Source organism: Melospiza melodia, chromosome 4 (genome assembly GCF_035770615.1).
Source record: "Melospiza melodia melodia isolate bMelMel2 chromosome 4, bMelMel2.pri, whole genome shotgun sequence".
Taxonomy (NCBI): domain Eukaryota; kingdom Metazoa; phylum Chordata; class Aves; order Passeriformes; family Passerellidae; genus Melospiza; species Melospiza melodia.
The window spans coordinates 59,314,197-59,327,724 of NC_086197.1; the positions used below are offsets into that span (position 1 = coordinate 59,314,197).

Here is a 13,528-nt window from a genome sequence, read left to right on the forward strand (position 1 = left end):
CACTTTTTTGTTTAAGGACAGTTTAAAAATTCTGTAGTAGATAAAAAATTGATGCTGATTTTTCCAGTTGTGCAAAGAAGCTCATGTTGAGCAGCAAAGCAGAAGCTAACAGGCTTTGTGCTCTGTACCTAAGGAGATGTGAGAAGCAAAAGGAGAACGGGAGGATCAGCTGCCAGAAATTAGAGCTTTCTGGCCTCTATCCAAACATTTCTGCCTGAATGGGGTGGCCGTAGTGATTAGAATATGTAAATCATCCGGGGGGATATATATTAACACTTCTGTCCTACCTGAGATTGAACTGATTCCCAAATTACATAGGTTTTTCAAAGTCTATCTCTTTAACTGGTGTTTTCTGCTTAGCTTTTGCTCCAGGTATGTGTACAGGTCATGTGTATACACGGTTCAAATACATTCCCATCACCGAAAGCTTAGCAAGTTGTTCACCAAGATCTCAAGTCTTGAAAAGTCTGACGATCCAGTTCTTTGTCAGCCTAAGCCAATTTGGCTGCCGGCTTCCCGGGCTTGCCCTGCTGTGCCTCCCTTGCCCTGCGTTCAGGCTGTGAGCTTGTCTGACCTTACACTGAACCTGTTTGGAGCACAAAGCTGGCAGGAAGCTATGCACTTTGCCTGAGAGTTTCTTGATTATTTAGCATGCTGAAATAGTTCAAAGCTGCTGCAGACATGAGTAGAAGCACATGGTCAAGCCTGAGGGGAACCGAACAGGGATGTAGCTGCCAGCATTTGGGTTAGCTCAGGATGCCCAGCTGGAGGTGATAGGTAAGGCAGAAAAGTGTAGCTTCAAGAAGGCTTTACTGCCCTCAGGTCAGTATTGATTAAATCTCAGGTCTGCCAACAGAAATACAGAGTTACTTCTTGTGCTGGAGAGAAGTGTGAAAACAGTGGTGCATCCAGAGATGTCCTCAGCTTCAGGGTGGAATCTCGGGGGGCGGATTGTGCACTTTGATGTTGAGCATGACTTTCTTTACTTGAATAGACTACCTACACTGAAAAACAATTCCTGCTGTTTCAGAAATGACTTACCATTTTTTGTGAGTCTGATTGTGATGTCCTTTTATCTCATGAGATGGTGACTGGCCATTTTGAGACAATATTTAATATTTTTGTTTCTTGGCATGTTTGAGATTAAAGCCAAACTGGAAGATAAAAATAATACAAATGTGCAGAAACAAATCTTCTTTCCCCTCCTCCCATTTGGTAAAAAATAAAGTGATTTTGTTTCCCTCTTGTCTTAAAAATAATGTTTGTTGTTGTTGAAAAAATGTACTGGGGAAAAACAAAATGTGACGCAGAGAAAATGGCTTACATGTAATGAATGGCATTTTCATTTTCAAAAGATCCTGTAATAATGAGTTAGAAATAAAAGAAATGTAGCAATATTTGTAATAATTTGCTCTAATAATGTAGTGATTCTGTTTTGTGAGACTGGAAAAAATAGACTAAGTTTGTAGCTTTTTGTAGTTGAGAGAAAGAGAGGGAATTACGGAAATCTCTTCTTATACTAAGGTAACTACTGTATGAAAAGAAGTGCATCCACAAGTCTCTGAATTCTCAGTTTCTTGTATTCCAGGTCTCTATAAGTATTCAAGTAAACTCAATACATTTATCCACAATGTAGTTATTTGCATTTTAATATTTCATTCCTCTTGTCAGAGTAATAAGTTTGCACAAGTTTTTTTTAAACCTGTTATATAAGCAAGTTGAGTTATTTTAAGAAGCGAATATGCCTTTAAAACCATTTTTGTGAGATTATTTTTCATTGTGTAAGTATTTCAGTTTTATATAGTAACACAGCAGACATTAGAAGACGTTTTAGGAAATTCTGAATTCACCTTGTCCCTTCTTTTTTCCCCATTATTTGCTGCAGGATTTGAACAAGCGCTTGTCGCTGCCCGCTGACATCAGGATCCCCGATGGCTACCTGGAGAAGCTGCAGATCAACAGCCCGCCCTTTGACCAGCCCATGAGTCGGCGTTCTCGTCGGGCATCCCTGGTAAGTGGGATGCACCTGCCTTTCTAAAAACCCCTCAGCTCTTCAGGTTCCATTGAACACACAGGCCAGTATTCATGGGTATATTTCAGCTTCATTTCCACTTGGGCATTTTATTCCTGAACATCAGCACGTACTTGTCAAAATCCAATGGACAGCTTCACACTTTGTATCATTTTTCTTCTGCTAACTTGGTGCTCTCGTGTTTCTCAGTGAAGGTCTTGACCTATTGAAAGCAGTGGCTAAACTAAACTCCCAAAGTACATACTTAAATCCTTCTGCTTTTTAGAGCAGGGATGATCTGTTTGAGCAAAGAGGCCACACAGTCTTAAGTCAGGGCTGGGTCCCCTCGTGATTTAGTAGGAAGGCCCCAAAGCAGCATAATATGAAGGCAGGTCCTCCTCACTGCTCTTTTTGTATTTGATTATTAGTTTTGGATTATTAGTTACTTTAAAAAATAATGATTAGTTACTTTTAAAAATTTTCCTTAAAGATGACAGAATGAGTATTCCTACTCTATAATTAGAGTATAAGTGCTAGAAAACTTAGATATTTCTACTTATAAATCATGCACATCCCTGGAATAATAAAAAACATTATTGTCTTTTTTCTAAAAATATTGTTATGTTTCAGTCATAGTTTCAGCTGTTGATGTTCTTTAGTGTTGGGGTCTTAAGGAATTGCTAGGCAGTTACTGACATCCTGAGTAAATTCATTGGTGAGAAATTTGTCACAGAGAAATTCTGAATAGGTTTATGAAGTGTACATCATTGTTTTCTTGATTTAATTACTTACTTACTAAAAAATAAATAGGAAAGTACCTATAGTGAAATAGATTTGTTGACTGTAAAATATCTTTATTTTATTCATTATTAATAAGGTCTATCTATAACAAAGCTAACAAAGCATTGTTTGAGTATTTTTACCCTGAAAGAAAAAAATTATTGTGCTGGCCTAACAAAGCTCTGATCTTCATGCCACCTTTTGCAAAGACAATGTTAAAAAAAAAAAAAAAAAAAAAAAAAAAACAAAAAAAAAAAAACAACAACAACAACAAAAAAACCAAAAGAAAATATTTAAGTGAATCTCTGGAAGTAATGATAATGTGTCAGGCTTAAATACTTGTGCAAGAATTTTGTAGCTCATTCACCACATAGTTGCTGCTGTAGCATGGAACTGAGGAACAGATTTCCCCAAACCTCTCTTCAGATGCTGGCAAAGTAACTTTTCAGTAGAACCTTGCCAGTGGAGTTAAGTGTTTGGAATCTGGGAGAATTTTTTGCTCATTTAACAGTGACCCCTGAGAGCAATTGAGGTTCTCTCCTCTTTTCCTCTGAGAAAACTGACAGAAAAACAGTGCCCTCTAATGAATGTGGTGTGTGCCTGGGATCAGCTTCCCATCACAAGGTGGTGTTGTTTTTGCCTTTTAAAATGCTTTCATTTTTAAAGGGCTTTAAAGTCCAAAATGAAACCTGCCAGCCCTGCTGTGGAATGCAGGCATGCATTTGCTGTGATTTCCAACTAAGCTTTCAAAAAAAGAAACCCAAGGACTCACTGTTCTTAAATTGTTACTGCCTGCTAGCAGACTTTTACTTACAATAGATAAGTATTGTGCTCTGCATCAAAGGCTTGTCTCTTCTCAAGACCTAATAGGGATCAAAGGGAAAAGGCTATCAAAAGTAACAGGTGATGACTTGTTATACTTTATATTGGTGTTCTTCTTTGAAATACAAGCAAAAAAAATCGTTTTTACAGTAATTGCATTTTGTGTAAACAATTACAGTATTGTATGCACAGACACTAGAAGTAAAAGACCATAAATACTGTGCATCAGTGTTTCTGTGTAAGACAAGATAGATGCATATTGCAGAAAAAGATGTAACAGTTCAAAAATTATTTTGAACTAAAAATGAAATTGTTCTTAGTTTGAGGGATTTAAAGGTTATTTTTTCTTAGGAGTGACAAGGAACCACAATATGATCAAAAACTAAAACACATTGTAAGGCAGATCTTGAAGAACACCTGTCTTCTGTATGCAGGAAATATTGTATGATTTTTTTGTATTAAACAGATACTAAGTTTATGAGTCTCAATGAAAAACACTGAGGTTTCTTAGAAATCTGGCTTTTAAATTCCAGACTGTCTGGTGGTAGCAAGACCAATGGCTATGAGTTCTTCTTAAGTTTCTCCAGTAAACTAAGTAGCCTGTCTTTTTAATTCCAATGCCATCTAATACTTGCTTCAAGATATGTTTGTTTAACTAGGTCAAAATGCACTTTGGAAACATAATATTTATTTTGCTAACATTGCACCTATATCAGTGGTATGTTTAAAGTCTCACTGGAGCTACAAGGGTAGCAAATATCAACTTTGCTTGTATTTTGAGATAAAGGGTTTGTCTTTGACAAGCTTCTAAATGTGTGTGGTACTAAAGTCTCCTTATACAGTTCTAAAACATTTCAGTTCTAACACTAGTTTAATAAAGCAGCATTGCTCTTAATGTTATATTAATGTAATTATACACCCATTTTCCCCCTAGATATATGAAATATGTTTGCAGACATGATCTTACGGTTAGTTCAGATGTATTTTCATACAAGTGTTCTGAAAACTAAGTGTTAATCAAACTTTTATTCCCTTCATAATATATTGCTGTCAAATCTTAATACAGTCAACAGTATTTATGTTACCATAAAATAGTAAAAATTTTAAAATCCATCACATTTTTAGGAGGAAATCAGCTTGTGAAGTGTGGATCTAGGTACTGAGGACAGCCTAGTGTCAAAGGATTGTTCCTTGGAAAGAAATAACCAGTGAAGAGCTACGTTTGGAAATGAAAGGAGGGATGGTGCTGGGGAGAAAACCTGGCTCTTTTGTTGCAGTGTGTTCAGTTGTCAGTAAAGCATGACCCTGTGAAGCCTATAAATTTGGGGGCTTGACAGGGTACAGGCTATATGTCTTCAGTAAATTGCTTCAAGAATTCATTCTTTTCATGTTTACTTTTAACATTCAGGAGCAATAGTTTCAGCACTGAAGGAACAATAGGAAGCTTTGGTGTAATTCACAGTGGTCTTAGGAGAAAACAATGGTAAGAGAGAACTGTGTTATATGAGAGTAGCAGTGGATTTGAACAGGAAAAGAGTAATGATCTTACAGTGTTCAGAGGTAAATGTGTTACATAGGCAGGTATACACCCTTCTGGCTTGCATTGAAGAGCTGAGTTGGTGACAGAAAAAGAGAAGATGAATAAATAGATCCAAGTAAAATACACAAAGATTTGGAGCTAAGAGGTATAAATTGTGAACTGCTGAGACAAAGCTGAAGCTTGCTGAGGAATGGTGCTTAGAGATTTTCTTCCTGAAGGTTCAGTCCAAAAGGCATTGAGAATTCAGAATGGAAGAGGATGCTTGGAGCTGAGATCTTGAACATAGCAGACAAATAAGATTACTTTGAAAAATGCAGCAGCATATGGTTATGCTGAGCTAGAGAAAGGATGGACTAGTTTGAGATTACTTCCATGCTTTAAGCTATAACAACCTCAGTGGTAGTAATCAGATCAGAAGAGTGGAGAAAACCTAAGTAGGAGGTAGGTTAAAGTGAGGTTTTGGTCTAAATGTAAGTCAGCTCACAATCCCTCCAGGATACACTGTAAACTGGCCAACAGGCTGAGCACTGGGCTGGGATGCATTTATATCAAAATGTGCTAATTTGTTTTTAAAATACTGGAGTTGTGCAGTGTTAGTCAAGTATTGTCAGGTAATTTTCTGAAATTAATTTAGCTTGTTCACTAAATGACGTACGAATGACGTGTTTGGTTTTAGTGATCAATTTGCCATTTCTTTTCATTGCAGTCAGAAATTGGATTTGGAAAAATGGAAACCTATATCAAGTTAGAAAAGCTTGGAGAGGTATGTATAGCTTTCTTTTGGAATGATGACAATGTCCTATGTAAAATTTTGCATAAGTTTAACTGAAATTTTCCAAATCCCTGAAAATACCTGTTGAATTTACTTTTTCAGTAAACCACACATATTCAACATGTGTAACAATGTCACAACTACACAAATGTTTATGCATAAATAATAATTAAATAAAAAGGCAGGAAAACTGTCAGAGCTGAGGAAGAGCAAGACTACATTAGCAAATATGCTGTGACCTTCTGGGTTTTTTTTTCAGATAGACAAAATTATTCTGTCGATAGTAACACTATGTTTTTGATGATAACACCAAGTCTGGTGTCCTCTTGCCTTGACTTAGGTGTTGGAATGTTCATGATGGATTAGAGACCTATGCTCGGAAGGTGCAGGCAATAGCTGTGTGTGTGTTCTGGTAAAGAAGCCTGCACGCCTGAGCTGGGCAGCCAGCCAGGTGCTGCCAAGGGAAGTACATAACACACTTGTAGGGGGCAGCAGCTTTCCCTCTCCAGTCATCCTCTGACTTCCAGAGAAACAGTTCAGTTCAGGAGCGACAAATTTTCATTCCTGTCCAGTTTGATTGAGGTTGAACAACGGAATCAAAAATGGACAAGGAGCACTGAAATGGGATGCAGTAAACATTGCAGAAAGAAGCAGGGCTGGTCAGCATCTCTGCTGTGAATATTGCAGTCAGTCCTCCACTTAAAACATTTTAATTTCCTGTTATCAAATCTGAGCCTGCCTGATGCAACTTGAAGCCTATTCCTGTTTTTCTGTCACTTGTTACCTGGGAGAAGAGGCTGACACCCACTTGGCTGTAACCTCCTTTCAGGCATTTGTAGAGAGCAGTAAGATCCCCCCGAACATCTTTTGTTCAGGCTAAATGCCTCCAGCTCCCTTAGCTTCTCCTCACAGGACTTGTGCTCCAGACCCTTCACCAGCTCCATTACCCTTCCCTGGACACTCCAGCACCTCAATGTCCTTCTTGCAGTGAGGGGCCCAGAACTGGGCACAGGATGCATTCCAGGTGTCACCTCACAAATACTGAGCACAATCACTTCCCTGGCCTTGCTGGCCACACTGTCATTGACACAGGCCAAGGTGCCATTGACCTTTTTGGCCACCAGGGCAGACACTGCTGGCTCATGTTCAGCTGCTGTCAGCCAGCACCCCCGGATCCTTTTCTTAGGATCATCTTCCCAGTCACTTCCCCAAGCCCACAGCACTGCCTGGGGTTGTTGTGACCCAGATGCAGAACCTGGTGCTTGGTCTTATTAAACCTCATGAAATTGCTGTCAGCCCTGGATCCAACCTGTCCAGATCCTCTGCAGAGTCTTACAGTACTGTAGTGATCTAGGGCATTTTCTGTACCTTTGTTGCTTTTTCGGGCATTTGCAGGGATTAGTTTTGCCTACTGTTTTGTCAGAATTTTTTGTCTTAATTTAATATGCCTCTAGAGTTTTGTACCTCTTGCTGTCTAAAAATACATAATGAATACAAGAAGCTATCCAAAGTTGCATATTTTCTTTGAGTTTGTAGAAGAGTATGTCTGCAGCCTTTGGAAATATAAATGCAGCATATGTGGAGATACCTGAGCTAGATATCTGTAGTCAGACAGAGACTTTGAGGAGTGTAAATGATCCCAGCAGTGAACTTAGTGAACTTAATGCTATCTGATCTGACTTCTTTGGTAGCTCTGTGGTGTTTAGGTTTCCATGCAATTTTCAGAGCTGTTAGGCATATACATCCCTTGTGGCTTCTACGAGTTCAGTCCTGTGCTTAAAAGAATACTCCTGTACTTTTACATGTGTCAAAAGAATATAATGTAAAAACTATTCATATCCAAAATGAAATCTATTAGATCCTGAGACAGAAGTTAGTATTTTCTTTAACTAATGTTTTGATAAAGGAACAACTTGTAAAAATTCCCTTCTTTATCCATTTTATAGGGTACCTATGCCACAGTTTATAAGGGGAGAAGTAAATTGACAGAGAATCTGGTAGCTCTGAAAGAAATCCGCCTGGAACACGAGGAGGGAGCACCATGCACAGCCATAAGAGAAGGTGGTAACTTTTTTTTTTAGTTCTTAGAATTTCAGATACTTCTGAATTTCTTTTTGACCCAAGCACCATCAGTACTTGGAAATACATAGCCTACGTGGGACATCAGTAAAATTGCTGTTAGTATTGATGAGGAAAATTATAGTCCAAACATATTCAGAGTTTTGTTTCAAATTTATTTGCTTTATTGTGATTTCAAATTCAATTGTGATTGTGATCTCAAATGCAGTATTATAAGTGGATGATTAGATACTGAATTAGACTGCTGTTAATGAGTAACTTTCAGGAACTCAGGAGTACATTTTACAGAATTACTTCTGTCTGAAAACTGTAGTTTAAGAAATACAAGCTTGTTACTTAAGTATGTGTTTGTTGTTTTGATTAAATACCTTTTTTATTAACTCAATCTATATGAATATTATGTTCTTAAAAATAGCTTTTTAATTAAAAAACCCCAGATAGCTTATATGGATGATCTTAACTGGAAATTGCATTTATTCCTCACGTGTTTTGCACTTATTTTGTTCTTCCTGTTCTCTCTTGCAGTGTCATTGTTAAAAGATCTGAAACATGCAAATATTGTTACATTGCATGATATTGTGCACACAGACAAGTCTTTGACTCTTGTTTTTGAATACCTGGTAAGTGCTTAAACAGTTAGTGAGCTTTACATTTGATTTATTGTTTCTAAGAAACAGAAACACAACAAAAATCTGTACTCTTTTTTAAAATACTAGGAATATTTGAGTTTTCTCCTGCATTTACAGTCATTCAGCTAAAAATGAGAACAGTGTATTCAGTTCTTAAATGGCTGTAGATTAGTAAACACTGTTGTGGTCATTTCAGAGTTTTATTAATAGCAGTTACTGGTGGTCTGCCTGATCAAACTGTCTGCTTGTCTAAAATCATTACCTGTATAACATGGTAATCACACTATGGTTCCAGTGATATTTTCTGTTCCTATGATATTTTTCTCTTGTGACATAGCTGACTTTCAATGTAATTGGAGAATATACCAATTCTATAAAATACTGTCCCTCACATAGGTGGAGGAGAAGGCAATGGCAAGTAATGATGCCTGAGACAGTACAGCTTGCTGGGAAAAGGGTATTTCTATCCTCTGGAAAACCATGGATATTTGTGTCCAGGTTTTAGGGGTTTTTATCATTTAGTATCTTATGCAGAAATCTCTTTTTTTTTGATAAATCATTTCAGTTCCAACAATAAGTAATATTCATGTGATTTGTTGCACACAATTTTACTGAACCATGATGATGGTGTTTTGCCAGGACAAGGACCTGAAGCAGTACATGGATGACTGTGGTAACATCATGAGTATGCACAATGTAAAGGTGAGTGTTTTTAGCAACAGTGGCCACCTTCCAGCTTTGTCCTAAGAATTTCAGAGAACTTTATACTCAGGAGCTAGGTGGTTTAGTCTTTTTAAAAATAAAATAAAGAAACTTCCTTTTTGGCCTGACTTAGCTGTATTTGACATCAGATGATGTCTTTAAGTGTTTAAAACATTGAAAAGAGGGGATTATATAAGTTTGTGTATTTTCATTCTCTTTGAAGTTACATATCTAAAATTTAAAAATTCCTGAAGAATAACACACTCATAACTCTTTTGACTTCTTGTCCTTCCATTATTTATTCTCATTTACTAAGTCTGTAGTTTGATATATCCTCAGATTTATATATGGACACTGAGGAAAATTTGGCCTCAGTTATGAATGTATTTTGGGTGCTGCTGCCCACCACACAAGTAAGAAATCAAAAATATGTATTTAAGAATGAGTAATTTTCATCTTTCCATTAGTAAGAAAATAGAAATAAAATTTTCCTTAGGGCCTAATTTGCTTTTTCTTCTAGTTATGGTTGTGGCCAGGTCAAGTGACTCAGTCTCCAATCTGAGACCTAAGTCAGGGTCAGCTGCTGTTTCTCTTGTAAAAACCAGGCTTTAATTGGAAAACTGGCAGAACTCTTAGTATTCTTTAATACTTAGGGCTTTAGAAACAAGCTTCCAAACAGTACAGAACTGTCGTGAAATGAGTGAAATTATTTGGCACATGGGCGAGATATTGATTTCTGTTTGGTGAGCTTTCCCTTTTATTCTGTTGCCACATTTACTGTAAGTGTCTCCAGGGAAAGACATCTGCCCATAACCTGCTCTGTTGCTTCCTCTGAGAGACTGCAAAGGGAAATTCTTTCATTTGTTTCTACTTCAGAGAGGCAACCAAAAATCATAATTATGCTTGCGTTTTTAATTATCTGCAAGTTCATAAGCAGTGCTTTAAACTTAAAAATAAGGGAAAGCTGTAAGTGGGAACTTGACTCTTATTATGTGCAGTTAGTGAACAAGCCAGAATCTACTTGTGACAACCTGAGCTAAGCAGAGGAATTGTTTTTCCTTGTTTGCCTATGGTTTAAGCTATGCTCAGAGAGCAAATTTTTATGGTCAGTACCTTTGGCACTGGGAAACCAGAACAGCTGTGGTAGCTGTAGGTGCTTACCTTATAATAACTGTGGGGGTTTGAGTCATCATTAACATTTGAGAGACCTCCCTGACATCACTTCCTCACATTCCTTGGCTAATTTTAGGTTTTTGTGTTTTGACAAAATGAGGGTGTGTGTGATCTCTGCAGGTATTAGTGTTTTAACCAAAGTTTTGAGCTAATACATGGCATCCTGTGCATTTCCAAAAGGATCCCTGCCAACTGTGGGGAAGCTTCACAATTTCTGTAGAGTAACCTGCTTTGCATTCTTGGCTAATCCTTGCAGTCCCAGTGTACATTAGGGAGGGCCATTCACTTGTATTAAGTCATGCTAATAAAGCTTGGAACTGACTACCCCTGCAACAGTATGGGCCTGAGTAGGTGGAGCAAGACTTGTTGCTTCTCATTCTGCTCTTCAGAAAGGAAAGTAAGGAGAAAGAAATTAATCCAAATTCCTATTTTTCTAGCACAGATGAATCACATGTCAGCACACTGAGAACAGATGGATGTAGCTACACCTGCTGTGTATTTGTCCAGTTTATGAAAAAGAATTTGGTAGTGTCACTTGGTGCAAAATAATAGAATATGGTCATATAAAAACATTCTAGTGTTTTTCCTCAGAGGTCCTGTTACATGATCCATTTGTCCCATTGCTTTCTGTAATGCTTCATATTTTCTTGTTGTACATTTGATTACTTATGCTGACTGAGTGCTGCTGCGTGGTAAATGCCAGCAATAGCTACCCAAAAGTCCCATGTTTGAGATCAGACCTTTATACATACAGAAACTGCAAAGTAGTAGTCCTTAATACAGTCATACATTAAACTTGCTTGGCTGCCCATTGCTAAACCTTTCTTTGCCCCATACTACTTTTATGTCTATATATGTGCACCATTGATAGGCATGACTGAAGTTGTTTGCTTGGCTTGCTGTTCCAGACGATTAAAATAAACCTCTGTGTGTCAAGGTGAGAGGATGAATGTAAATACCAGAGGCAGTTGGGCTGCTTTCATAATCCTCATTTACCCATTTCTCCATCTTCCCTAAGCTTGTGAATCTCTATGTATTTTTCCAGTAGCATGCCAAGACATTCTTTACGTAGTTCAGCACAGTTGGATGGAAATGCTGCTGAGCTGCATTTCCAGAAGGGGCTCTGTGGCCACAGGCAACTTGAGTATATAGTCAGAGACAGTTATCTTTAAAGACATTAATGTGGGAAGTGCAGTGGTAAATGCACTTTAAAAATAAACAGCCTGTGTTTCTCTTCAGTTAAACAGAACAAATTGCTCTGAAAGTCTTTGTTGTAAAGTATGGTGTTAAGGCAGTGCATTAGCGTAAAATGATTTTAAATCTTTGAACAATAATGATGTCCAGGATTTGCTCTTAAGGAAAGTAACTCACTTTTTAGAGAAGTCATTTTGTCCTGCTTACAGTACATAACTCTCCAGTGCCCAACTAGTCATGCAATGTGTAGATTACAATTTTTTTTGTCTAATTTATATGAATGTTCTCTTTTGTAGCTATTTTTATATCAGATTCTTCGTGGTTTGGCCTACTGTCATAGGAGAAAGGTGTTGCATCGAGATTTGAAGCCGCAAAATCTACTAATTAATGAGAAAGGAGAACTGAAGCTTGCAGACTTTGGTATGGCCTGAAATTACTCTGTAATAGCTATTCTTTTCTCTCAGCAAAGGAAAATAATTTTTCCTTAAAAGGAGAAATGAGTACATTGGGTCTGTAGTGAATTTGGGTGTTCTCGAATGGAAAAGGAAAGTCAGCCTTTTACAGGCCATAAGTAATCAGGGTAATACCTCTGTAAGTAACACTGTCTCTCCACTTGCAGTTTGAAAGTAGTCTTAGAGCTTCCTGTGAAATTGATACTTAGTCAGATCCTTAAGGTGGAGCTCATGTTGCTTCTCCTACCACTCCACAGTCACTCTAAAGCAGGGTAACCATGACAGGAGAGAGGAAGGGTTTGTTCAGGTGCTGAATTGTCAGATGTTGCAGTATCACTGATGCACCAAATGCCTTGGGTTTACAGTGGAGTGGGACATCCACATTTCCCTGTTGCCTTCTGTGTCTGGAAGATCCTTTGAAAGTTGTGCTCTGTGCCTCTGATTTTACCCCTTCTGTGTGAATGAAAGTTGCTCAGAAGATTGCATCTAACATGATAGATCTGAATTTTATTGAAGATATTGCTGACAAATTGACAGTGTTAGGATGGAAAAACCTTACTGGTCCAGCACTGGTTTGGTCTGTTTCCACCATTCGGTTAATTGCTTGTTGCCTTCTGCCTTTTGCAATGTAATTTTCCAGAAACAGTGCAGAAGGTTTTCACAACAGGGAGGTGTCATATCAATCTAATGCTATTTAATGAAATTTACAGGATTAGTCCAGGTTTTGATGTGTTTACCTTTCTTCTGTGCTTAAAAATGCTGACCATGAGATTGCCATAAATACTTAAAGGCAATAGAAATCTCTTTATTAGGACCTTAAATAACATTAGGAGATGGCATGTATAATAATGATGGTATTTAGCAAGTATAATAAGGTCCTAAAAATAGTTTGTCAATTTCATACAAAAAGGATTTAAACAAGCTGTACATGACTCTTCATTTCCCTTTTTATCAAGGATTGGCAAGAGCGAAGTCTGTTCCTACAAAGACTTATTCCAATGAAGTTGTCACATTATGGTACAGACCACCTGATGTTCTCCTTGGATCTTCAGAGTATTCAACTCAAATTGACATGTGGTTTGTATAGCTTTGTCTAATTCAAATTTTTGTTCTGAGTCAAGTTAAAAAATGTCAGCTTGGATGTTAAATAGTAACATTCAAATACACAGCCTTTGAATTTTTGTATTTAGGGAAAAAAGCAAGTCATCTTCCCCTAATGACAGGGTAATGTGGTATTTTACCATGAACTTTAATAAAATTGATTAACTCAACATTTGAAGGAAGAGGATATAATATAGCTATGACGCAGGTTTTATTAGTCTTTGACAGCTCTTCTGTTACTACAAATCTTTCTAAATATTTTAGTAGTAGTGT

General features: G+C 37.5%; 1 protein-coding gene across 3 annotated transcripts in view; it reads left to right on the forward strand.

The window, feature by feature from the left end:
- CDK17 (cyclin dependent kinase 17) overlaps nucleotides 1–13,528 on the forward strand; it is a 90,765-nt gene that overhangs the window by 70,812 nt on the left and 6,425 nt on the right. For all 3 annotated transcript variants that reach the window (XM_063154851.1, XM_063154853.1, XM_063154852.1), the window contains 7 exons: nucleotides 1,886–2,011; nucleotides 5,860–5,916; nucleotides 7,872–7,986; nucleotides 8,530–8,624; nucleotides 9,273–9,335; nucleotides 11,999–12,122; nucleotides 13,111–13,231. In XM_063154851.1, coding sequence (XP_063010921.1) covers nucleotides 1,886–2,011; nucleotides 5,860–5,916; nucleotides 7,872–7,986; nucleotides 8,530–8,624; nucleotides 9,273–9,335; nucleotides 11,999–12,122; nucleotides 13,111–13,231 — 701 coding nt within the window. The remainder of the gene's footprint in view (nucleotides 1–1,885; nucleotides 2,012–5,859; nucleotides 5,917–7,871; nucleotides 7,987–8,529; nucleotides 8,625–9,272; nucleotides 9,336–11,998; nucleotides 12,123–13,110; nucleotides 13,232–13,528) is intronic.